The sequence below is a fragment of the Neospora caninum genome, chromosome VIIb, assembly GCF_000208865.1.
Source record: "Neospora caninum Liverpool complete genome, chromosome VIIb".
Lineage (NCBI taxonomy): Eukaryota > Apicomplexa > Conoidasida > Eucoccidiorida > Sarcocystidae > Neospora > Neospora caninum.
The window spans coordinates 1,468,234-1,493,103 of NC_018394.1; the positions used below are offsets into that span (position 1 = coordinate 1,468,234).

General features: G+C 55.1%; 4 protein-coding genes across 4 annotated transcripts; 1 reads left to right on the forward strand and 3 right to left on the reverse strand.

Moving 5' to 3' along the window:
* Window positions 1-562: 562 nt before the first annotated feature.
* Window positions 563-5,313, reverse strand: NCLIV_025730 (conserved hypothetical protein; the record flags this gene model as incomplete). The annotated part of the gene is made up of 7 exons (XM_003882768.1): window positions 563-1,395; window positions 1,602-1,819; window positions 2,171-2,451; window positions 2,860-2,939; window positions 3,454-3,703; window positions 4,116-4,570; window positions 5,118-5,313. 7 exons carry the CDS (start codon window positions 5,311-5,313, stop codon window positions 563-565), a joined length of 2,313 nt encoding a protein of 770 aa, XP_003882817.1.
* Window positions 5,314-8,709: 3,396 nt separating this feature from the next.
* On the reverse strand, window positions 8,710-9,072 carry NCLIV_025740 (conserved hypothetical protein; the record flags this gene model as incomplete). Its single annotated transcript, XM_003882769.1, has 1 exon — window positions 8,710-9,072. The coding sequence occupies one exon, from the start codon at window positions 9,070-9,072 to the stop codon at window positions 8,710-8,712; it is 363 nt and encodes a 120-aa protein (XP_003882818.1).
* Window positions 9,073-12,085: 3,013 nt separating this feature from the next.
* On the forward strand, window positions 12,086-17,815 carry NCLIV_025750 (conserved hypothetical protein; the record flags this gene model as incomplete). Its single annotated transcript, XM_003882770.1, has 1 exon — window positions 12,086-17,815. The coding sequence occupies one exon, from the start codon at window positions 12,086-12,088 to the stop codon at window positions 17,813-17,815; it is 5,730 nt and encodes a 1,909-aa protein (XP_003882819.1).
* A 3,144-nt stretch (window positions 17,816-20,959) lies between these two features.
* On the reverse strand, window positions 20,960-23,994 carry NCLIV_025760 (GD24343, related; the record flags this gene model as incomplete). The annotated part of the gene is made up of 6 exons (XM_003882771.1): window positions 20,960-21,079; window positions 21,277-21,429; window positions 21,785-21,903; window positions 22,262-22,855; window positions 23,157-23,348; window positions 23,823-23,994. The coding sequence occupies 6 exons, from the start codon at window positions 23,992-23,994 to the stop codon at window positions 20,960-20,962; spliced, it is 1,350 nt and encodes a 449-aa protein (XP_003882820.1).
* Window positions 23,995-24,870: the final 876 nt, after the last annotated feature.

The following is a 24,870-nucleotide window of genomic DNA, read 5'->3' on the forward strand; positions in this document are numbered from 1 at the left end:
CTTCTGGTACGGCATAGGAACGCACCACGTTTCTCTCGCTTTAGAAGCCTTTCTCCACTCCATAACTACGAGATTCTGCAGAAAGCCAGTAAGAACACGAGTAGGCGTATCGCTATCTTCGAACTAAAACTAGGTCTTTGCGAGTCCGTGACCAGGTCCTGTTGTCCGTTCTTGGAATCCGAACCAGGAGCAAAACGTCGAAGGATTCAGTTGTTCCTCCTCCGGTGAGAGTTAAACGTGATAGAACTGAATGTTTTTTAGCAGCACCACTAAAAATGCCAGACGCATTAGAAAACGAATGAAAAAATTCATAAAAAAGTGAAGGCGTTTTTTTGGGCCGGTGGGTTCATCAGGTTTCATTTACGAGCTGCCCCGACAGAGAAAAGAACAGAAAGTTGCTAACAGCTGTGACTGCCCGTCCAAGTTGTATCAGAAACTACCATGGGGAGCTCGTAATTGCACAACCTGGGCCCTCATTGCAACTGACCTTTCAGTTTAAGAACCTTCATGGCTACACAAAAGAACGCACTCTGATTGATGGCTTTGTGCTCATCCGTCATCTTTATTCAGACGAAGACTCTTCTGCCACCGAAGACGATTCCTCGTTTCCTCCATCCCCCTCTTGGTCGGATACCTCTGTTACTGTCGGAGTTGCTGCGCCCGTCGAACTAGCATCGAAGGCAGGCGTTGTTGAGTCTGCTTCTTGTGCTGGAGCCTCTGCAGTCTGTGGATCTGCCGTTTCACTCGAGGGAGATTCTGCTAAGGGTGCGTGGTGCGCGTCCTTCTCAGCAGCCTCCTCTGGGGCCGCCTCGGAACTTTGTGCCTGCTGCGGCTCTGTTTGCCCCTCGAATGACGGCGGCTGCTCGACAGCGGAAGAAGCGTCTTGTTCTTGGAGAGGTTGAGGAGGTTGTTGAGATTGCTCCGGTGCGGCGGCAGAAACCTGTTCTGGTTGCTGGCTGTCGCCTGTCTCTTCTGCAGATGCTTCAGTGGGGGGCGCTTGCTCCACCGGTGGTGCCTGTTGTGTCACCGCTTTGATAGGTTCCTCTTGAGTGCGGGGCTCAACCAAATCCTGCTCCCCAGTTGGACCTGCAGGCGCGTTCTGAGCCGTTGTCTCTGATGCAGACTGTGGAGTGTTTTCTGCCAATCCGTGTGCTCTCACGCCTTTCTCTTCCGTTTCGCTGGGAACGGGTGTCGTACCTTCCTCGGCACCTCCACTCACCGCAGGCGCCGATGCGTGGTCGTGAGGGTGAATTGTCTTTGAAGTAACCGCAACTGAGGCTAACTCATCCTCTGCAGAGTGCCGTTTCTGCTCTTCAGCCAATGCTTTGGTGTCCTTGTCCCGTCGCAAGCTAACTTGCAAGTGGGGATTACAACCTCCTACTTTCCGCAGCCGCACTGCACACATGCGAAAGGCGGACCGCAAACCTCCGCACTACAGATGCAAAAAAGCAATGGACGACACTCATCTGCCTCGATTTGTGAGGCCACGACTTCGAGGCTGTTCCTGCGCCGTCTTCATATCCAGCGCCGACCCGCTCGCGGAAGCGCGCTGGCCTCTTGTTACATCAGAATGGAGATGGGAGATACAATGTGTGACTTACCGTGTTCAGCATCTTTGGTGAAGGGAAATAGAGGAACACTGAGGTAGTCAATGCTATCCTCTCGAGTTAGAGAGTGTCGGACAGATGGGATGTAGCAGTGGCTTTCATGCTGCTTCTTGCCTTCTCCTCCAGCTGTGTGCTTTTTAGAGGCAGCGGGACCTGCCAGAGGAGGCGGGACCAAACAGCTTTCTCGGAGCAGATGCCACTGGCAAACTTTTCTGCAGAAAGAACAGCCCCAAAAAATAATTATAACTTATGTACGGACTTCGCATCCATGTTGGGGAGGAACGCGCGCGCGGATCTGAGACGGGGGAAATAGTGGGGGGAACTGGCCATCTAGGTCGCCCGTCCAAACGCAAATAACTTTGTCTACAGGGAAAACCTCGTCAGCAATTGCTTCACGGAACGCATGATCGCTCTTTTGATTCGAAATATCCTAGTTCCTGCGGGCGTCAGCGAATGCCACTAATGCCGCCTGATCAGAAATATGGATTTTCTCCTTTCGAAGGATCTTGTTCCCAGCAGAAAAACAGGCACATTTCCTTTCTCTAAGGCGGGAACAGCCTTACTCGGTCCAACGGTTCTGCTGAACCAGGTAGTCTCTCCACCGAGTAACGAATCGCCGGTCAACGGTGTCGGTCCAGTTGCTTGCAATGGCTTCCTCCGCCTCGCTTTTCAAAGAATCGTCGCGCGGCGTGTTGGGAGCTTTGCCATGTTTCTGCTGCAGAACGCTCAGTCGTCTCCGCAGCCGGTGCTTGAGTCGGTTCGCAAGCACTTCGTGGCTTACGGGGATCTCTTGGGGCAGGATAATGAACTCAGGCGGTACAGCTTGAGAGTAGACGAAATTTCCCTGGGGTCGTGTGCATGTGTCTCGAAGATCCAAGTGCATCTGCCTGACTGACGGGAGCCACAGACGGTCTCCATCTTCCAAACAGGCTGCCTCTGTAGTGGTGGGCTTTCCCGAACGTGCCGCCGGTTGTGCCAGGTGCTGTGAGTGTGACACAGCGTTCACTTCCATCTGGACGTTCACACTCCCCCAGGAAAGCTGCAAAAACAGTCAGAGGTGCGTTAACCTTTTTAGTAAAGACGCGATGCTGTTCTGTGAATCGAGGAATCACACGTTTCTCGAGACAGTGCCAGCCCCGCCCCCACCTGACAGACACCCGATCCAGCGAAAAGGAAAAACCTAGCAACGCAACAGTTTGGAGCCTGAAAGAGGTTGCCCAGCCAACAAATGGACGACTCAGGCGCTCTTTACCTTCACAGACATCTCCTCTGCCTTCGTCCTCGAGTCTTTTGCCGCAGACTCTGGGTGCCAATACCCCGAGTAACGCCAAACTGCAGACATACACCACCAGAGCTCCACAGCCTCAGACCTGTCTTTCCAATCACACGAAATTGGAAAAATACGTCTTGAATCCTGCTACCTCGTTACATGGATATGTTTTATTACGCGGGGTACTGTGACCTCCCCCCGTTTTAGGCAGGCTCCTTTGTCGTGAATCGTGGGCAGCTTTGCCTGAGTCAATGGCTGCCCGTAACAGAATGCAGATTTAGATTTTGGATACCGTGTGCCTGCGTTCTGGACTCGGACACGACTATAAGCTTGTCCCCTGCAGAACCGCTACGTTCAGATTCTGTTGACCAGTCTTGAACACATGGCGCGCCCCGTAAGTTCAGACGGTTAGAGAAAAGAGTAAAAACAATGACAAATTGCAAATGCAGGCATTTGGGCTTATTTTTCCCAAGCTACGGAGATGGGCGGAGTGCACGGAAAATGCAGTCTTTAGAATCAGCGTCTCGCCGGAGTTTTGTGTCACACCGAGGTGCTGCCTCTGGTCACCACGCTTACTTTTTGCCAGGTGGGTCGGTAGGCACCCTTCTTCGGAATGGAACTCGAGGCGCTCTATGCTCACAACATTTGGTTCGAACCCGTACGTGCGCCTCTCCGAAATGTGTATGCCTCGTCGAGGTAGCCACTGGCATGTTGGGTACGGTAACGCATCTGCTGCGTCCGACTGATCTTCCAAAAGACTGGCATCTTGCTCGCTGTATCGAGTGAAAGTTGCGTTTGATGGGAAGTGCGGCGAAGACGGCACGGTCTGCAAAGAGCAGAAAGCCAGCACCATGTATTTGGCACTCATAACACAGAATGGTAGCAGAAGAACCTGCAGGGTACGCTGCACTACAGAAAACGGCAGTAATGACAGCAAACCGGCGAGGCAGGAAAAAAGCAGGGTCACAAAATGTTGTATGGCCACATAGATTTGCTCGACATGCGTAGCTCTATTTCCATATCCATAGAGGTAGACCTCATCATCTGTTCCATCGGTTTGCTTCAAGAGCCTCAGGCACCCGTGAATGATAACGGGAGAGCACAATCGACGGCGTCTTGGGTGCTCTGCTGAAGGAATCTGATCCGGTAAAAGTATTTCCAGTCGTCCTGACTGGGGAATTTCGGAAGAGTAACACTATCAATCTTATGCTCTCGGCTCTACCAGTTGCAATCCTTACCTGCCATGATCCACAGAGGGAAGGAAAGCTTCCTGTCTCCCCGTACTCCTCAGGTGTCCCGTTTGTTTGCTTGACCAAGCTGGTTCTTGCATCTCGTAGTTCTTTCTGGGCCATACGATGGTACGTTTCAGATTTCGGATCCGCTCCTGTCTCCTTTCCTGGGTGATGCTCATGTGTGGAAACAGCCTTTGATTCTGTCGCTTCTGACGGCTGCGCCTCCACCGGAGTGTCACTGTCTGGCGAAGCGGTGTCCCCTCCAGAAGTGTCTTTATTTGTCTCTTCCTTAATTTTACTCTCGTCTTTAGTTGGGATCCGCTCGCCACTAGTTCCGAGCTCGACGTATCTCTTCAGACCAGCCCAAATGCCTCCACTAGAGGGGGACTCACTGGTCTCAATGAAAGAGGCCAGTTCGACCGACTTCGGGATGGGTTCAAGAAGAGGTGACGAAGATCGGTCTGCGGAAACGACAAAAAACCAGAGCAGCAGAACTAGTGCAGCATAAAAAGGAAGTGTGGCCCAGGCGAGTTCACTTCAAACTTAGAATACAATATCTCTTGGAAAGAAACGAAGGTGCGTTTCAAGGACAGTTTATAATGAGACGGACAGGTCTCAACCATTCTCGTACGTTTTCCTGTTGCGGTATGTACTGTCTCTACTGGAGGATATACAGTCAGCGCTTACGAGAGGCTTTTCCCAAGCCATTCGGGTAGAGAAGAATACACGACAGGCCTTACACAAAATATAACAATACCGTATGGAACTCCGGCAGTATGATAACGAGACACGGAGTGCGTCCAACGAGTCCTCGTGTTTTCAGCTCTACTTCTTCACACAGTCTGGTATGCCAAAAGATGTGGTATTCGATTTCCCGAAAGTTTGGTTAAATGAGACATCGTTTCACGGATCCGGTGTTGCTCGCGATCTGTTTCGCTGCGGCACTGTCGGGTTTAATCTCGAAGCATCCTGCTCCACATCCTCTGCCACGCACTTCAGTGAGATTACCTGAGAGCCCCCAAGAAGACGGACCAGAGCTTCGCCCTTCCCTGTTACGTCCCACATAGTGAACTGACACATGGTGGCCATGGTCCCTCGAAACTCGAGTCGCGGTGACCGCTTGAGGAGTCGACCTCGGCGCGGCGGCAAGGAGAGCCCAGACGAAGGAAATAAGAGGGACTCCCAGGAGACGAAGGTGGAACATGCATTTGCAGGGTTTTGAAAATGCGTTTTCTGCACCAAGGCATTTGACTTCAGGCATGATGAACAAACAAGATTCAATATTGGCTGCTAGGGACAGGAAAGCCGTTGTTGCACGCCCAGCGGGTGGCAGCGATCGGGCGCGGCGATTCCGCCTACACGAGTTGAGGGACAGGGTGGGATTTTGGGATCCGTCAGTAGACAGGAGATCTGGGGAATTCTTCAGACAGCGAGCCAGTCAAAGGAAAATGAGGACCTGGAGAGATGTAAAAAACGAAACCGAACGTCGCGGAAAAGGGGGCCCCGGTGGCTCGGAGGTCCCTCGCAAGGCTGCGGTTATTGGCGGCAACGCTGTCTTGCCGTTCCGTTCTGCCGCTTGTTGCTCGCTACGGAAGACATAGCGCGGAGCTGAAGCTAGAGTGTCCAGCGGAACACGCAGAAAAGCGAGGAAAAATCATTGGCAAGAAAAAAGAAGCTTTACATGCGAAAACGGCTGGTACAATGACCCAGAAAAAAACGGCGCGCTTCAACCGCCGCGACCGTGGCTGTGAGTTAGCCTCCGTTACAGGGGAGAGAGCGGCTGCTTCGCAAGGGAAGACAACGCAGAGAGCGGCCACCCAGACTCAAAAAACCGAAGATCAAATACTACGAGGCTGAGCCTTTTCTCCTGAACCAATTGTGTTGTCCTCAGCAAAGCAGAGGTCAAGGCAGTTTTTGTTCACCCATAAGTCGCTCATGGAAATTCCAAGACAAGAAGGAAACTGAATGCTTTTATCGCAGCGACGCATCTCTCTTATTTTCAGTGGCTCGCTGGTGCAAGTACCATGGCTGCGGACAAAAACGGCAGTGTGGCCCCCCCCCCCCGGCAACGCGCAGCGGGTTCGAGCACTTGCATACATCTCCAAAAGGGAAAAAGGAGGTGGATTCCTGTTCTGAGGACATACTCTGCTTATTTTTAGCTTTTTCCAAGTAGGGTTCTCCGCAGGCACCTAAATGATGCATTTCGAACCCGGCCCTTGAGCAGGGAGCCCCCCGGCCTGTTGCTTGAGCCGATTTGCCCAGACAAGAAATAGGGGTGAGGCCGTTCTACGTTTTCGTTCCTAAAGGCACGATTTCCAAGGATCACTTCTCCGGTGCTGAAGGAACGAACTAGTTTCGAATACCCTCAGGTGTAAAAAAGAAATTCGGGGGCTTCACTGGGAAACATCCGCAAGCCTTCAGCAATGTATGCAGGACAGCGAATGACCAGCTGGTTCGGCAACTACTGGCATGCAACGCTTCGCGGGGATTTAGTTATTCATTCTTCTCATGGTTGACTCGGGAATGGCCACGTCACCATAGAAGAGAAACGTTCTTCTTTGAAGAAATTATGTCATCGGTGTGCAGGTCACTCCTCGAGTCGCAACGTTCGCTTCTTTCCATCGCACAGTCGTCATCAAAAGAACACAACGGTACTTGGGGTGTATGTTAGCGTCTCAGGATTTCTCGTGAACCATCGGGTCGGTTTTATCCAACCCACCTGAATTCGCGATGGAAGTCTCAAGTGGTGCGACATATTCGCAAACAGCTTACCGCTGCCGTTCTAGTGACGAGGAAAGGCCGAGACAACACAACACACGTGCGGCGGAACAATGTGGCATTCCCAGTAGAGCTCTGGGAAATATGGGCCCTGCTCCCTAGAGTAGACAGTGTCAAATTTCCTGTTCGTGCCACACGCAGGCGTACGACACTAGGTTGCCCTAGGCGGCCCCAGTAGCACGGCGAGTTACAAGTGATGCATGACAGTGTAGCATCTGTCATGCTAACAGTGCATTTCCAAAGATACTGAAACTGAACAATCCTTCTGAGAGCACCTCACGGCCCAATGAAGCTAAGAAATACTTCAGTCGGCCGTGAGGTGCTCTCAGAAGAATTGTTCAGCTTCAGAATCTTTGTAAATGCACTGTTAACATGACAGACGCTACACTGTCCATCTTCTACCCAAAGCTCAAATACTGCTGTAACCGAGCGCCGCTTACGGGGCTCCTACGCAAAACGCTTCTCCAGTTTCCTTGAATAAAGGGAAAGCACTAGAATGCCGACAAATAGCGCGGCATTCCACGGAGCATCGGCACCCTATCCAGCAAGTAGACAGCTCTGATTGACATATCGGTGGTACAGCTAGCTGGTGGTCTTGCCCAGAACTGGTGAGAACGGACGAGGACACGCAAAAATCGCGCCTGGAATTCCGTGTAAAACTGAGTAGACCCCGCTTTCCAGGGAAAGTGCCTCCGTTTGTCGTTTAACTGCACGGTCCTGCCGACTTGACATCGATTAGCACTTGTACAGAAAGCACATGTAGCACCCAATCTTAAAAAGTGCAGTATCCACGTTTCACCGTCTCCATGAGCCCGGTCATATCCATGTATCGCCCCGTGATTAGTGTTTGCCCTCTCACGGAGGCGCTGCCCAACGGCGTCGAACCATTCATCGTCGTTTCCAACACAGTGAGATGAGCATTTCGGATGGCGAAAGCGTGCCATCAGGATTCAGGTTAAATATGCGAGCTCACCAACGACCACGCCTTTCTGCGTGTAACTCGCTTGTCCGGATCCGGCGCCCCGGAATAACTCCCTTTCTTGGTGACACCACCTCTTCTGGGAGATTTCGTAAATGGCGTCCGAACATCCGTTTCTTGCCGTTGGAACATTTGCTGCTGCTGTTGCACATATGTGCCCCAAATGTGAAGCGCATGCCATTATTTAAATGTGTTCTGTATTCGTATCTACACAGCACCACTATGGGAGGGATTATCACGTCTGTTAACCGGTCAGGCTGTTTGGTGTATCTCTTACCAAGTTCGGTTGTGAACAGGAAGGAACGAGTAACCTTGAAACACGCAACCTCGCTTGGTTACAGTTCACGAAAAATCCGACCAGGAAGCCCCCAAAAGAACAGGAGTTAAAACCAATAAAGACAGCCCCTACTTCTTGCAGCACTAGTACGCAAGGTTACACCGTGTGTCTTGCCTCTGACCGTAACAGCAATCGTAAATCAAAGGCCATGCAATGGAACATGAGCTAGCAATGGGCCATTGATTTTCCATAAAGATGATGAAAGCTACGCGATGAAGCGCTGCACAACAAACGCATTCGGATGTGCTGCCCGAGTACACTGGATAACTCCTAGGGGTCCATTTCATGAATGACGTCCGTAGAAACACAAAGCTGTCAAAAAAATAACCATGACAGGCAGGACTCCGTGTCGACGCCGTTCGCTCCTACCTAGTCTCTCACATGCACATATCAGTGATTTGGCTAGATAGTAAACCCCCGCACCTACACCAACCGCCTGTTCTGTTCCTGGAGATCTCGCCCCATCGCCAGTTCTCATGTTGCCTTCTTACCTCCTTCCAGTCTACCTAGTTCCTTTCACGTCTCGGCACCCGCTGCGTCCTGCCATCATCGCCTTTTTTCCAATAACCAGCGTTCTTTCGCTTAAGCGGCCTTTGGTTCTTTCGCTCATCCTCAGACCTTTCACCCTCATCATCCGCATCTGAGTCTGCCGAAGGCTGTCTTCGGTGATTTGCCCCCTCACTTCCATCTCCTTTGGAACCTGAGTGTAAAACCTTGATTCGAATTGCCTCTGCAGATATAATGCCCCCACTCAAAGAATAGACGCCACACTCTCGGTCCGTTGGGTTGAAGCTTGTGATTGCGTCCCCCCCAAGCAGGGCTCCGATCACGGCGAGAAAACTCATACGCATCCTGAACCTCATGTTCATGCTGGGCCCCAAATCAAATCTGTACAATAACACACTGGGGACTCCAGAAGAAGATGGTACCAATTTCTTCCAATCTCTGTAGGTATGCTTTGGCCGTAGACCATATTTCGCCGGATATACACACGATACGCCACCGGCACCGTTATAGCTAAAACGGACCCCAGACGTTTCTCGCAAACTTCAGTTGGTTGTCTTCCCGGTTCATGCAGAGAGTCGCAAGAACATATTTGACCAACATGAAACTTCACACACTTTTCCCCGGGGACGCCACTGTCAAGAAAGAAAGAAGTGCGAGCAACAACTCACCACGTATCTCTCCTGACGAAGACACGGAGCAGAACCTGAATGTGTACCGCTGCCGCTTAGCCTCCTGCGGTGTCTTCAACGACAGACACGGATTCACTCACAGGGAATACTAGCCGTGTCTTTTTTACAGGCCTGGCTAGCTACACACCATTTTCCCCCCAACTACCCCATTGGCGTCTAGCTGGAATTCCTTTTCCCCTGGACGTCCGCGGTTCTGCGTCTCTTTGGGAGAGTTAGGATGACTTCGTGCCTGCCTGTTGACGGAAGCTGACTGCGTCGGCATGACTTGCCAAGTCCGGTTTGCCGGTCTCGTCGGCGGGCCGTACGGAATGTGGATGATACCACATTCAATATACTTTCACGAGTATATCTGTGCCCCGCAGTTCCATACGGGTCTTGGAGGTCGATTCGCACGTACTGTAGGAGTACGTTCCCCGAACTTTTTATCTCGCGTATCGAGTGTCCCCCGGCGAGGGGGGTTATTTTCCGCGCCTGTGGCAACCAGGCAGCATTATACAACGCATTCATGGCACGTGACATCTGGTTTACACTGGTGCTCTCCCTCGGAGCCGTAGAAGATCGTGTAAGTATAGAAGGCCACAAGTGACGTCCCGTCACTGGTATATGTATTGGCTGCTTTTCTTTCAAGTATAGCTACCAGACTGGAGCGTCGCCGTTATAGGACGTGGGGTAGAAACTTCTAGCCTCTTTCAGGAGGTGCTCCAGCAAAGGCCTCTCATTTCTCCGGGGTACGGTGTTTTTCTCGTATAAACAGGCAGGCATTTTGTCTTCCAGTTTTCTTCCATGGCCGCAGCGACTACTTCGGGACGGTCTTGCTCAAACCCCGTTTACTGTGGGAGCTTCTGCATTTTAAGCTCCGCGTCGTCGTGGCCAAAACCGGCGATGTCTCTTGCTCATCCCACATTGTTCGTTCCTTGCACACATTCCCCGTTTTGTGGCAGGATCATACGTATTTTGCAGCAAGTTCGCTCTTTGTTGGTGCTAGACAGCCGTGATAGGCTACCAGGCGTCCTGGAGGCTTGCCACGCCGGCGCATGTCTCTAACTTTTGCGACATATTCTGGGTAGACGTAGTTCTCGACGCGCCTCTTGGAGCGGCGACCCGACGCACACACACACACACACACACACACACGCTGTAGGATTTTTAGAAACGGTGGACCCACTTTTTTTTCGGTGGTTTCCCGCTAAATGTCCACCGAGTTTTACCAATAAAGAACCGATGTATTAAGACACTTCTTGGACTGCGCTGCAGTACAACCACCAGCGAAGAACGAGAAAAGGTGGGCCACGAGAGGTGAGATCCCCCCACCGGCGTGTGTCTGGGTAGCCCGAGTGACTCGGAAAAGGGGGGACTGCAAAACCGCTTTCGGTTGCTGCGAGACTCGGCTCTGCTGGACGCTGTCCGTATATTTCCCGAATCGCATCGCGCACATGGTAACGACATGGCACAGTTCCCTAGGGAGAGTCTCTGCACTGTAGCTTGCAAACGAAGGATATGTGCATGCCGCGCTTCTGTGGCAAGTAGAGAAACGGTTTCTCACGACGCTTGTGCCAAGGTGACAGAAGACATGCGTGCACGGAGGAGCACGTAGCAAGCCAAGCAGATGGCCTTAACACTGCTTGTTCGTTCTCATACACCCTTGTTTCTTTATTTGCTCTCAGTGAACGTTCGTATTCTTGATCTGGGCGTATGCATGCGGGGAGGCACTCGACTCGTCCTTGAAATCATAAGGGAGAGGTCGATGAGACAACGGCTCGCCAGCTGTTACAAAGCGAACATGCCATGAACCGTTGAGTTCTCGGTCTCCACGCACTCTCGTCCTTCGTTTCCAGCGTTTACGCTTTCTCCCTTCGTCCACAAAAGCTGCGAAGGAAGGGCGCTGTGTCGAACGCAGCGGAAAAGGCGTCCTCTGGTGCTGGAACGCACGGACGGCGCCGCAACTACCCTTTGTTTGTCCGGTTTTTAACGCCGGCTTCTTGCTCGAAAGACCCACCCCTGGGGTCAACAGCGAAGATTTTTCTCTCTGTAATTTTTCGCTCCTCGGCGTTCCGCCGTTATCCTTTTCCGTCGACCCCGATTCACTCGTCTGTCGGTGAGCTGGTGTGCCTGCGTGTGCACGCCGACCGTGAGGGAACTGGGTCGCCCTTGAAAACTGAGGGTTTTCGATTTATTTTTCCACCCGCTTCCGGATTATTCGATCTCTCTCGATGCGTGCGTTCTCGCCTTCGTCTGCCTGTCAGATGTGTCGCTGCCACATCTCATGAGAGTGCGGTGTTCCCGCCCTCGACACCCGCGACCCTCACGCTCCCCCCCCCGGTCACGTCCCTGTGTTTCACCCCGGGACCAAACCGTTTCTTGGAAAGCTTTGTCAACTAACGCGTTTCGTTTTTCTCCACAGAGCGTCTGCCAGGTGCGCCTTGTGGGCACAACGACAGTGATCCCGCAGGGTTTATCCCGTCCCTTTTTTGCCGACCGCTTTTCGACGCAGGCCTTTCAGAAACAGCGTCCAGTGTAGAAAGCATGTTGTGAAAACAGGCGCTCCCTCTTACCCGGGACTTCGAGTTGCTCCGCTGTCAGATGGGTCAGCCGCCGTGGTGGCGGATTTTCAGCTTCTACCGAATGCAGGAGTGTATTCGCAGGCTGTGCGCGGAGATCCGGGACACATTCATGTGATTCGTGCAAGATGCTGAGGACTCAAGAAGCGAGTTCGGCTGCTATTGCTTCGGACAGCCGAAGGCCGTGGAACTGCCGGAGGGGTGAAGGGAGGCTGTTTTCCTCGTACGAGAGATCTCAAGAACGCGCGCCGTTCACGTTTCGCGAAGTTCGTGTCGAAAAGGGGGGGAACTCGAGCGGTCGTGCGAGAACGGAAGCAACCGGGAGGAACAGGAGTCCTGCTGAGCCGCGAATCCCGACGAGTCTAACGTGCAAGAAACTGCCTCTAGAGTCGCGAGGGGGCCTGTTGGAAGGGAGGACACTGCGACTCTGCAGTACCCTGCGGCGAAAACCGTGCAGGCCTTCGCCGTCTTCAGTCGCTCCAGGGTGCGGGGACGAGAAAGTGGAGAGATTCCCGTTTCGGCGGAGATCCCCTCGCCTCGAGAAGCTTCAGAAACAGCGAGAAGCTGACGATCTTGCGGGCAGTGACGCGTCAGGGACCTCGGGGCGCGCAGCCTCCCACGCGTCGCGCGGCCTTCACCCGAGCTTATCCAGCAAGTCTCCAGGAAGGAAAGGGACCAGGCAGAAACTGACAGGCTCCACGCGCGGCTTTCTGCGAGATGAAACGGCCGCTGAGGGACGCACGAAAAGTGAAGCGAGCGATGCAGCAGGTTCACGGGGGAGACCAGTGCGGCATGAAGCAATCGGAAGCGTCGCACACGTGGCAAACACAGGGAAGGACAGCTGTCGCGAGAAAGGGGGTAGGGGACCACAACATGGGGATGCCCCAACCCGAACAAAGAGTGGTGAGCGCGGGACGAGAGACAACGAAGCAACGCGACCCGGCAAGATGGAAGAACGGGACCTCGATCCGCTGACTCGGAGTCATCTGGCGGAAGGATTGCCGCCTGAAAAATGTCGACAGGACAGTCCTCGAACGCGGACGGCCCATATCCCAGAACAGTCGTGTGCACCATCTGTTCGCCCTATCTTCTGCACGCCGACCGGGGGCCCGTTGCGAGCGTCTTTGACCTCTGACTCTCGCCGTAGCTGGGAACGGGCTACATTTTTCTCCCGAACTCCCTTCTCCGACTGCTCTGCCTTCTCGGTTTCTCCACCTGAGCACGTTTCCCCTTCTTCCTTTCTTCCGTCAGCCGCAGGCTCTGGCGAGTCGCGCCCTGTTTCGTCTCCCCGGCCCAGTGCGTCGTCTCCCTTGGCGCGTCGGCCTTCGCTTTGCAGCGGCGTTCCCTCGTCAAATGGCTCTTCCGAGCCTTCCAACAGACTCGCGAGTTTCCAGCGATGTGCCGGCGGTCAGGCCTCTGCGCGAGAGTCCGTAGCGAGTCCGAGAGGTTCCTTGGTGGCTTCTTCCACGTTTTCTCGTGGGCAAGGGCCCCAAGGGTGCGTCGATACGGCGCGTGGGCCGACAGGCTGCACGCCTTTCGATCGCCAAGAAGTGGATGCCTGTCAACTGGCGCCTCAGCACCTTGAACGGGGTCATCAAGTCGGCATCACCTCCGCGGACCCGGTCCGTTCGTCCCTCTCCATGAGGGCCGAGACAAGCAATGATACGGTCGCCGAAACGGCCCTCTTCGTCTCCCAGGCCGCAGCCAGTCGCCGTTCACGGTTCAGTGACGCAGCCCGGACCCCTGTCTGGGGCGGGAGGAGTCGCCAGAGTGTCAAGAGACCGTCGCCTCAGCGGCGAGACCTCAGAGAGTCCGGAAAAAGAGAGAAGGACAAGCCGGACGAACAGGGACAAAGCAGCCTTCAGCGCATGCGTTCCGTGAGCAGCCCTGTTGTAACCCCGGCAGGAATGCCGATGCCTAAATCTTTCCACGGCTCGGGTAGTGCATCCGTCGATGTCGAAGAGGAGGCTGAGGACGAGCGCGAGGCGGTTGCAGGATCACTGAGCTGTCTCCTGCCTAGGATAGCAGAGGGGCGAGAACGCTGCGCCTCACCAAGTTCAAAACAGCGAGCGAGTAGCAAGCGGCCGAGAGAGGTTCCTGGTGGCTGTCAGGGAGGGATGCCAGTTCTTCTCGGCCGCCTTTCTGGGCAAAACAAGGACGGATGCGTGACACACCGTAACCGCCACAGGACACTTGACGCAGAGGAGAAAACGACGGCAGCCCAAGGGAAACAGCAGGCCGAAACCGCGTGGTGTGGGCGGGAGCAGACAGACCTGGCTGCTGAACGGGCTGCGGAAAGGCTGCAGCGGTCGACGGAGAGGCTGGAAAAGCAGGAGAGAGAGCTACGTGAGGTCGACGCCTCTGAGGTCGGGGACTCCGTTACGTTGAGGCCAGCAGAGTGGTTCTCCCGAGTCAAGAGTGCGGCAGCCGTGTCGGTAGATGCAGACACCGGACGCGACGGGGACAGCTTGTGTCCGAGACGAGCCGGGGAGGCGCGAAGCTGGCAAGGTGCATCGCAAGTGAGAGACGCGGAAGGGGGTGAGAGGAGGAAGACACGGGACAGAGGAAGCAGGGACCAAGGCGCCGCCAGGCCAGAAAGACACCAGCCGGAGCAGGGCTTGGCGGTGACATCGGCTGAGCTTCTCGGCAGGCAAGCGCATTACGCGTGGCGGGAAGAACGAAGCACGGCATCCCGCTCGTCGTGCCCGACGCGTTCCCGACACGAAGTGCCAGAAGACGTTGAAGCGTCTTCCTCTCGGACTGTTTGTGGCTCCCCACTGCGAGGATCCTTCGAGGAAGGCAGAGGAACGGGGACGGTTTCTAAGCGCCCTGAGGAGACTGCGCTCGCGCGAACGTCCTCGCGGCGTGAGGATAGATTCGCCAGCCGCCGACGTTCCACGGAAGCTTGCCACAGACGAGAAAAGTGCCTTTCTCCGGGCGGTCGGTCCCACTCCGTGAATGAAGAAGTGCTGTCTCCCGTGTCTCGCCTCTCCTTCCAGGGCACCGACACGCAATGCCAGCGCAGGACACTGGCGGCGAGCGATCCTCACTGCCGCGACTCGTGTGTAGCTTCTCTGTCTTTGTGCAAAACCTGTCCGCGCCTGTCGCAGCAAGTAGGAACTGCTCGCCATCCACAGAACCGCCCCTTTCGTAGGGCTTCCTGTGCGCTGGGACGGGGCGAGGCGATCCGAGACCACCCTGCAGAAAGCTCGGCATGGCCAAAGGCTTGTGGAACGGAGACGCGCGCCTTGGAACTTGGACGAACTGCGGCGAGTGGGCTGTCAGAAGCGCTAGCAATCGGAGAGCAGGCGCCATCGAATCAAGCGCTTGGCGATGCTTTCTTCCTCTACCGGAGCCCGAAGTGGCCCACGTCGGAGGATGCACCAGAACCTGAATCCAGGCAGGGTTGGCGTTTCTGTCGAGACCCCCGGCGACTTGCTTCCGAGGAAGCAGAGAGTTTCTTGCCGCTCGACTTGGCGTGGCGCGAAAACACTCAAGAAAAACGGGACAAAGCAAGCGGTTCAGAGGGCACGCGGAAGCTGTTAACTCGAACAGTGTCTACCCCTGGTTGGGAGTCGCGCAACCAGAGCTCTTGGGGAAGGGACGGGGCAGATGCCGCAGGACGGGAAAATGCGTGTCGTCGAGGCGTGGTATCCGCGCCGGTATGCCTAGGCTATGATGACCATAGCCGTGACTTCTTTCCGTTGGCGTTTCGAAGCCAGAAAGAAACTGCGGAGGCCGGCAAAAAGATGCGAGAGAACCATGTCTCCCCGACGCGGAGTGAGGGGACGCAGGCAGACGGGGGCAACGGCGAGGAGTCGTCAAGTCCACAGGCGTGGCGCACGAAGCGTCCTTGCTCGTCTTCTTCGTCACCCATCCTTCCCGACGACAGACGGAGGAGGGACTCCGACCGAGATGAACCGGTCAAGGAGGCTCGGACGCCGAGGCCTGCCGGGCTCTTCTCTCCTCCGTCCGAGTCTTGGTCCGGCGCACGTTTACCCAGCTTCGGGACGTCAGGTGGTCCGGTTCGGCTGAACCAGTCGTCGCTGTCGGGTCGCGCTTCGGATCCAGGTCCGCCTTCTCCGTGCCCACATCGCGAGTCGTTGAAGGGAACGCATCGAAAGGAAGTCGACGGAAACGAGTCGGGCATGAAGAGCTCGGCTTCCGCCTGTGCCGACGGTTCCTCGACTTCATCAGTGGAGGAGGCAGCACCTTCGCACGTGAGAGACAGCGCAGCCTGGCGGCAGGTCGAAAGCATTCGAAGGAGAGCTTCGCTGCCGGTGAACCATCGTGCAAGCGGTTCTGCCGCGCTCCCCTGTTCATGCGTTCGCGTCCTGAGCCCGTACAGTCCCAGCAGTCGGCACTCTGACGGCGAATCTGTCGCTGGGGTGCGGCGGGCGGGAGCCGAGGGTCGAGCACCGCCGCGACGGAGCGAGGACCAAAGCTCAACAGACCGGGGTGACCCGGCGAGTGCTTGGGCCGGAAAGGAAAGAGTGCATCAGAGAGATCAGCTGGGCCGTTTTGACTCGAAAGCATCTCAAAAAGGAAAAAGAGAGCAGGTTTCTGCAGGGCTCGACGCGCGAGAAACGCCAAGAGAATGGGGGAAAGCTCTTACACAAGACGGGGGCTTCCTCAGGAGCCCCACATTGAGTGCTCCTCTGCCGCCTCGTCGCACCCCGTCCTTCGACGGAGGTCGATGTTTCACAGTGTCACCTGTGCAAAAACCGGCGACGAAACATTCAGAGAATGGACAGAGTCAAGGGCGAGGCGTGCCTGGCCCCTCGGGCAAATCTGTTTCTGGCAGCAGGCATGCATGCTGCATGAAAGAAGAGAGAAAGAACGTTTCGGCGAGCAGCCCTTCTTGGATGCGTTCCTCTTCTCTTCGGAGCTGCCAGTCGGCGCACGTTCGTGAGGGAACTGACGCTTCGGACCACGATGGGTTTTGTGGAGAGAAGGCAGACCGTGCTCTGTCTTTCTCGTCAGAGGAAGACCTCCAAACCCAGTCTGTCGAGTCGGAAGTGTGCCGGTGGACATGGAGAGCAGAAAAACGGACGGACACTCTCTGCAGGGAAGGCCAGCTCGATGGCAGTACGGGTGGTTCGCCTTCCCCCATTCCTCCGTGTCGCGAAAACGGAGAACTCTCTAACCGGTCGAGACTGCGTTGTGAGACGCATCTGGATGGTCCAGGGGAAGCAAGAGAAGATTCCAATCCGGCGAAAGAGGCTTGGGTACCAGAGTTACGTCGCTCCTCGAAGGTGCACGGGAGACTCGAAATGGACAGCAGTGGAAGCGCGGGGCGCAGGGAGGGCGTTTTCGGCGGGCGGCAGTCGACGGATGGTTTGTCAAACGGAGAGTCGCGTGTGCCGAAGAAGGGAGGGCAGAACGAATCACTCCCGATGGAAACCAAGGAAGAGGCGTCGTTTCGTCGCTCCCAGGTGATTTCCCGCCCGTCTTCGGGCCTTTCCGTAGCCAGGGGGCCCAACGGCTTCACGGAGCTTGACACAAGTCGTGAAACCCCAGAGGCGACTGCCAGGTGTTCTTTCGGCGACTCGTCCAGCCTCGTTCGCAGAATTGTCTGGGAAGTGCGCCCCGGTCGGCCAATATGCCGGTGCCCAGTCGCACCTTTTTCAGGGACAAGGGCGTCCGCAGAGACAGCTTTTGCGTCTCGTGCTGGTTCACGAACCTCGAGCGGAAGCGCGGTTTCTGGAGGTTTTCCCTCCTTTATCGCAGACAAGAAGCGAACCGAGAGTGCGGGTGGTTCGGTGAGACTGCAGAAGGGCACTGGTGCGAGGCTATATGTGGAGCTTCTACCATGTGGTGTTTGCGGCGGTCTTCCTGAAGCTCAGATTGTCAATTAAGGGGAGTGACAAAAACGCAGAAACGCAGGTCTTTTTCATGGCATGACGCGAACCCCTCTGGTACTAAAAAGAGAAGTCTCGGCCGCCGGGAAAAAGCGTCAAAGGGGATGTGCACACCGTTGACTAAAGCTCGAGCTCTGAGTCGAACAGCAAAGCCGGACCCACGGTACCGCAGCGTGTGATAGGCTAGCACACTTTCCAGTGACTGGTGTGTCTCTTCAGCAGTCTTTCCTAGCAACACTGCACTGATTCACCAACAACATCGTTTGGTCTGCGTGTCCAGCCTCCCAACACGTGTGTTTTTGCCGGGAACTGCAAAGAGAGCCTGACGGCTGTCGAGCACCGTTAGTTGCGCCAACCTCACACGACCCTGCGGGCTACCATGGCAGCCTGCATGGCACGGAGGCTATGGTAACTTCTTGCACCAATCTATAGTGGGGGTTCGGAAGTGGCGCTTTCGTGCCTAGGAAGTACACACTCAGAACTACGTGGGACAGCAACCTTAGGTGTATCAGGGGGCGCTGACGGGCACGACTTGACGGTCGAGCTGCGTCACAGCCCGGTGTTCCCTTCTGGTCAGTGGGTTAGACTATCTGCGGTGGAGGGATGAGAATTCCTCGCTTGGCTCTTGAAAGATGGGCAGCGTGAAGACGTGGAGGAAATCAGTAGTCGGTTAAACTGTTGTTTTGATACTGGACACGGCGCACGGGTGTAGTGGAGGAAGTCGCATCGCCAGTGCGTAGTAATGTCAGTTCTCGCTATACGTGGCACTCGGTCGGGAGGCGCATCACGAGCTCCTAGCTCAGTGCAGCTACGTTACCGGATGTGAGAATGAAGCATTGTCGCCTCACGCTCAGTGCCTTTCCACTATAGCTGCAGACCCGGGGTAGAGCGACAGTAATCGATTGAAGCTCTTACGGCATAGGAAAGGACGTCCAAAAGAACGCAAAAGCGTAGACTAAAATCATAAACTGGGGACAATGCGCAAACACGCGTGGATACGTTTTTACTCCGTCACAGCTGTACATGAAACAAGAACCAATGTAGGCAGACGCTGTCAGGTCGTGGTGACGCCTGTGAGGGCGACAGGGGGGGGGTCGGCTCCAGCATGTCGGGAAGAAAGGCAACAACGCCCAAATCCGGTGCTACAAATCGCCGAAACCCCCACGTCCTGGAAAATCCGTACCCCTAGTTCGAGGACCGTCAGATGAATTAGATTCCACGAAACACTCCCAGTCCCGCAGCTGCCCTTTTTACAGTTGCAAAAATCGGTCAAACGCGAATGTCTGCCGTGCACCAGTTTTCATGGTGGTCACACAGCGGCCACAAAAATCCGTAGTGTCTGTTTCCGCGCCCTTGAACACGTGCCCAGCCCCCCACTCCCGTCCGTATAGTGTCTTCGCACTGTGAACCGCAGTTGGTTCCCCATCGCTCCTGTCGCATTGCCCAACCGAGACTCTGCCTCAAAAACCGGCAGCAAAATCCAAAATGCCCGATCGATGAGCAAAGTCACTTAGGGTCAGGAGCAATCTGCCTCCGACGGGACGAACACATGTGCGACGAGAAAGGAAGCACGGCCGCATGCTCCGTCCAATTGGGGAAGAGTCTACGAAGGTAAAAGAGCTGAGTGCCTTGTCTTCCTCCGAACTTTTCCGGGCCTTGGCAGCGCACCGCCGCCACCTCCGCTGCTCCAGGAGCGAGCGGGAAACACTGAAAGTAACTGAGCCCTCAAAAAGAGGAAAGCGAGGCTCCTCACTGAAGTGGGCGCGCCACCAAGCGTGTCTCAATGACGCAGAAGCTGTATGACAACCGGCACTTTCGGCTACATTCTCATTTCCTCAGCTTTTGCCACCTCAAAGAGGGCCACCCGGTGCGAGCCTCGAGCCGCTATGCGTAAAGGTGAGCCGTGGGACGATTCGGCCCCACGCTTACCATGACAATCATTACGTTCCACCAAGCACTCGCAGATATATTTTAAAACTTCGTATTCGGCGGTACACCATCCTTCTTGTTCTCTACGATGACATGTGCAGATAGCGCTCCACGAGAAACAACGCAACTGCCTCCTTAAAATGCGACGTGGAGCTGACGGTCCTCGCGCCGATCCAAGAAACCAAGATCGCTCTGAGAGGATGACGGAACACAAGCATTCCCCTCCGCATCTTCTTTCAACGTGCCTCTCTAAAGAACACACGGAATTCTTCGAATTCCACGATATATCCTTGACCTGAATCGACTACCACTGCCACACTGCCATCTCCGGCCGTGCCCTTGCCAAGCGTATCGTAGCGTGATTTCTCACAACTGCGCACCTTTCGTCTGCGGCATGCCCCAAAAAGCCCAACGTGTGACTCGCATTCTGGCGCACACGGCAGCACTACGCTTTCCACTCCTGTCACCTAGGAGAGCACCAAAGTGCCCTCAAACTCCCTGCACGGCAATGTCGCACGGCCAAACTCACACCTGATCGAATTTCAGCTGTAGGTACACGACCCACCGGGGCACCGGACGCACCAAATTCTTGCTTCCTCGAGGGCGTCCGATGCTTGCCCAAAATTCCACATCCCCTGAACATGCAGATATCCTACACGACAGCCCGACCCTGTGCTTGTTCCGTACGTCCTGCCTTTCCCCTCCGTTTCGAAATGGGCAGGAAACATGGGAAAACGCTTTCTCCGCAAAGCCCCCCCGCTTCGGTAGCCCAAAACACTCGTTTGCGGGAACCCCCACGTGAACCGCGAAGTGGTTTGGGTCTCGGGATAGAGTTCCGACCGGCAGGTATCCACGCGTATAGGTCATCTGTCGAATTTGCTCTGTTGCTAACCCCTGTCTTCGCGCGTGGTCACACTACGCTTAGCCTCTTTCGCAATAACGGCCGCAGTGGGAAAGATCGGACGACGGCGAGGTTCAGCTGAAACACAAACAAACGCCCCTGCGAAACGCGTTCGGAGATCTCGCCCCCCCCACCCCCCACCCCCCCGCCGCGTCTTTGCTTTCCCTTCAAAAGCAACCACTCTCTCACGAAGTTCCTCGGAGCAGCGTACTCTGCCACGCGTGGAACTCTGGGGCTGTCTCCCCCTCATCGGAAGGGGATCCGAGGGGAGGTGCCTGAAACAACTCCGTGCCCGAGGGCCGTGCAACAGTTCAAGCCTCTAGGGCCAGATCGAGAACAGTAAGACCGAGGACCATGCTGGCCCCTAGGCAATACACGATGAGCTGGCCGACCCGTTTCGCACGGGACCCGGCGAAGACACTCGTTGAAGTCTGAACAGAAAAGCACACATTTGGAAAGTATGGCTCCATGCATGCGTGGGCAGAAAACATTGCCCGGTGTGAGGACATACTCTAGTCCTTTGCCGCAAACACAAAACGGAACACCCGGCACCGCCAACGTGTTCGCCCGAACTCCAAAAAACCTAATGAAGACGGGATGCAAAGAAGCAAGACTACACGAAACGTACCTCTGCGGCCACATAAAGAAGCGTTCCTGCACCCAGAGCGTTTGCGACGCCCGAAGCGACCTCGCCTTCACTGCGCAGGCCGAGGCCAATCAAAACGCCCAGAGGGGAGGAGACAACGAAAACCGCCATCAGGATCCAGCACCACCGTGTCGCCTGCGAAAAACACAAAAAACGTGCAGTGTGCCGATTTTTGAACCCGTAGATCGCGATGTGTCTTGACACGGGAAAACCGAACTCCGCGCCACTGCATCGCCTCTTTCCAAAGATAAGGCCGTGAAACGGAACGATCCGCCGTTGCTGATAAACACCCCACAGCGACGATTTGGCCGCTTTCTCCAGCAATAGTGACTCCGTTTGCTGGTGACAGCCGGCACTTCGTGCCCTCCACTGCGGTTCTCTCCAAAGCCCCGGCGTGGTGATCGCTGTTACGAAGTTCAGGGCTCAGCAGTGGAGCCGAGGAAGCAAGAGTGAAGTCGCGGTGTTTCGAGAGAATGTGACCATCGCCTACCATGCCGCGGGCGATGAACTGGGACATGAGCATGAGCGACTCTGCCCATTTGTGGCCAGAGATGACACTTGTCACCAGCCAAACTGAAATCAGATTCGACTCCGCCCCAACGATCATTCCTGCAAAGAAAGCGTGTACAGATGACAGCTTTGTTGTCGCATGCAGAGCACATGCAACTCCGCCTTTTTAGACTTGCACAATACACCCTAATCTTGTGTTCCCCATCAACAAATACGTTTAGCGCTACGTGCATTACGTTCCTCCCACAAGTGTGGCAGCAGCGCCCCCGAAAACCTGTGGAAAGTATTTCAGGCGCAAATCGGCTTACAAAGCTGCAGATATAAATACACTCAGGTAAGAGTCTAGCATCTGCTGGGCGGGGGGGGGGGGTCCGTGCAGCCTCGTTCTTTGGTTCCACGAGAGTGCTCTGCCCAATCGGCGACTGTCTAGGAGACACTGTTCCATGCTCCTTTTTACCTTCGAACAATCCGTGAATGGCGAGCGCAATCATCAAAAAGAACGAAGTCCCGTCAAAGTTGAATCTTGGAGCGCATCTGCAACGACGTGGCGATAATTCAAGTTCGTCTCCTCTCGGTCCTCCCTCCAGTTCTGTCAGGCTTCCTTCCTCCTGACTCTGTGGAACGACTGCGCTCATCTTTTGATGTCTGCCACTTTGTTCTTCACTGGGACGTGCGTTGAAGACGCCTTTCTGGGTCCTCTCCTGTGGGCGAACGTGCTCCGAGGCGCCCGGTTCCCGCCGATGGTCCGAGCCAGTTTGTTCGTGTCCCTCTTCGAGTCCTTCTCTTGCCATTTCTTCCCTCTCCACGGTAAAGGGACACATTGTTACTACAGTACTGCTAAACTCGGTTGTTCCCTCTGTGGGATTGGCGTCCGAGTAACTTGGCCTCTCATCGAGCCTCTTTCCCCGCTCGCGCCCCTGGTCTTCGCCACGGGAGGCTTCCAGAACCGAGCTGCGGTCAACACTCACTCGCCGGCCGCAGGAACAAGGCGCGGTCGCGCCGCTGTCTCTCTCTTCCACGCCTCCCGAACCGTAACCCGCATTGTGCCCGTCTGCAAGAAAACAGAAGAACCAGCCCGCTGGAGCACACCTGAGTAACTTTACGGGCTAGGCATTTGCATGGAACATCCTGTGTGCCAGTGGCTTTGCTCCACAGGAACACGGCGGCGTCTCTACGCGTGATAGACGTTTTTCTGAAGCACGACACGCCAGGTCAACTATCGTTGAAACGAGACCGCCTCCTCTACCGCGAGGGGCGTTCACGCGACGATTAGGTGACACACAGGAGGCAGGTGCTGCCACGAAAAGTCTTTGATACCGGCAAAGCGCACTGCCGTGAGACCAAGCTCTTACGTGCGTGCGCTCCAAAGTCGTCGTCGACGGTGAGGATTTGTTCGCAGATGAGAATGGCGAGGTAACCGATGAAAAGGAAGAGGTAAGCCAGGTTGAACCTGCCATCGCCGAACTCAAGAAACAAGTTCGCTTTCTCGATGTGTTCCGCGGCCTCGGGCATAATGTGGAAGACCGCAAGGCCGAGGAAGGCACCTACACAAAGAGCACGAAACACACCACGAGATTCAACACGTATGACGTGGTCTCATTTACGTAAAGATGCGCAACAAGAATCATGCCCGGACGTATTCCAGCAGCGCCGCAACAAAAGACGCGGAGTGCATACGTTGTCGACACGATTCTCTAACTCGTGTACCTCTCTGGCCTGCCACCGAACAACAACGATCTATTTCACCGGATTTTAAAACTTGCAATGCTTCCGTCGAAAACACCAGAAAATGACCACCGTGCGAACCGTCCAAATAAATGTGCCTAACGATTGGAACGTGCCCAACACCGCGCACCTAGCTGGGAAAAAATAGCGGTGGAGGAGACTGGAAACGGCTCTCTCAGCACTCTAGCAGATTCGCAGAAAGTGAACAGACGAAGCAGAAGCCCTCGCCACGAATTTGCAGCGAGCAGTGAGTGACGAAGTCAAAGCAAAATGTTAATGCCTCGTCCTCTCACCTCCGGCAAAAGTGTTCAGAATGGCGATGATTGTGTTCAGTTTGCATTGCTTCAACGCCAGAGGCACCCACGCTCCAATCAATCCCACAAACAGCAGAACAAGCATTGCGCCCACTCTGCAGCCCCAGCCAGCGTCAGACGCCACGTCTTCTTCCCCCGCTGTCACCCCCATTTTTGTGTCGAGGCAAGAACGGTCGCCAGGGGAGAAAGCCAGACTGCGCGGAGAGCAGGTCGAGAAACGCCAGGGACGTTCCGCCTCTTTTTATCGAATCCCAGGCACAACCTCAATGAAGATGCCGAAGAAAGCCAGAACTTCTCAAGTGATTTACCCCCGCACCGAAACTCGGCCTAGACAGGGTCCCCCAGCAGATCTGTCCTACGCTCCTAGTCCCTGCACCGAGTTCCAGGGAGGTGAGAGGGAACCACGTCCAAGAGTCCGGAAGCACTGCTGCCTTCTCTCGTGGACCGATGGTGGAACGCGCCGTCACAGACTGCGGACTCGCTGACCTCGACGTGCCCAGGGTGTACGTACACCAGCGCCGTGAGACTGGCACGCGTGGGCGCTGTGGAAACCGTCTTCCTAGACGAAACGAAAAGGCGAAGTGAACACAACTGGGAAAGTGTGCCCTCATCAACCGCCAAACTCGAGGTCCTGGAGCACTACAAGAGACGAGATACGGCGGCGGCGCTACTTTTCACCAGAGTTGCACACTCTGGTTGCCCGGCCGGAATCGATGGTCGTACAAATCCGTGAAACAATCGCGGCGAACTCTCTCTTGCTCAGCGAACGTCACGGGGACACTACCTACGCCACTAGGGCCCCCCGTCGATGCTGCCTGCCGGAGAACAATCACCACTTTCGAGCGTCACAAAATCGTGCCACTATTCGCGACAAAAATTTTGACAAGGCACGTGCTACCACAAGCAAACACTGCCTCCAATTCACAAAACCTGTGCACGAAGGAAATTACGACCTGGAGGAGGACAACACTGACGGCCAAAGACAGCACGCATGCCCAGATCTCTTTGCGGCTCAAATCGAGAACCC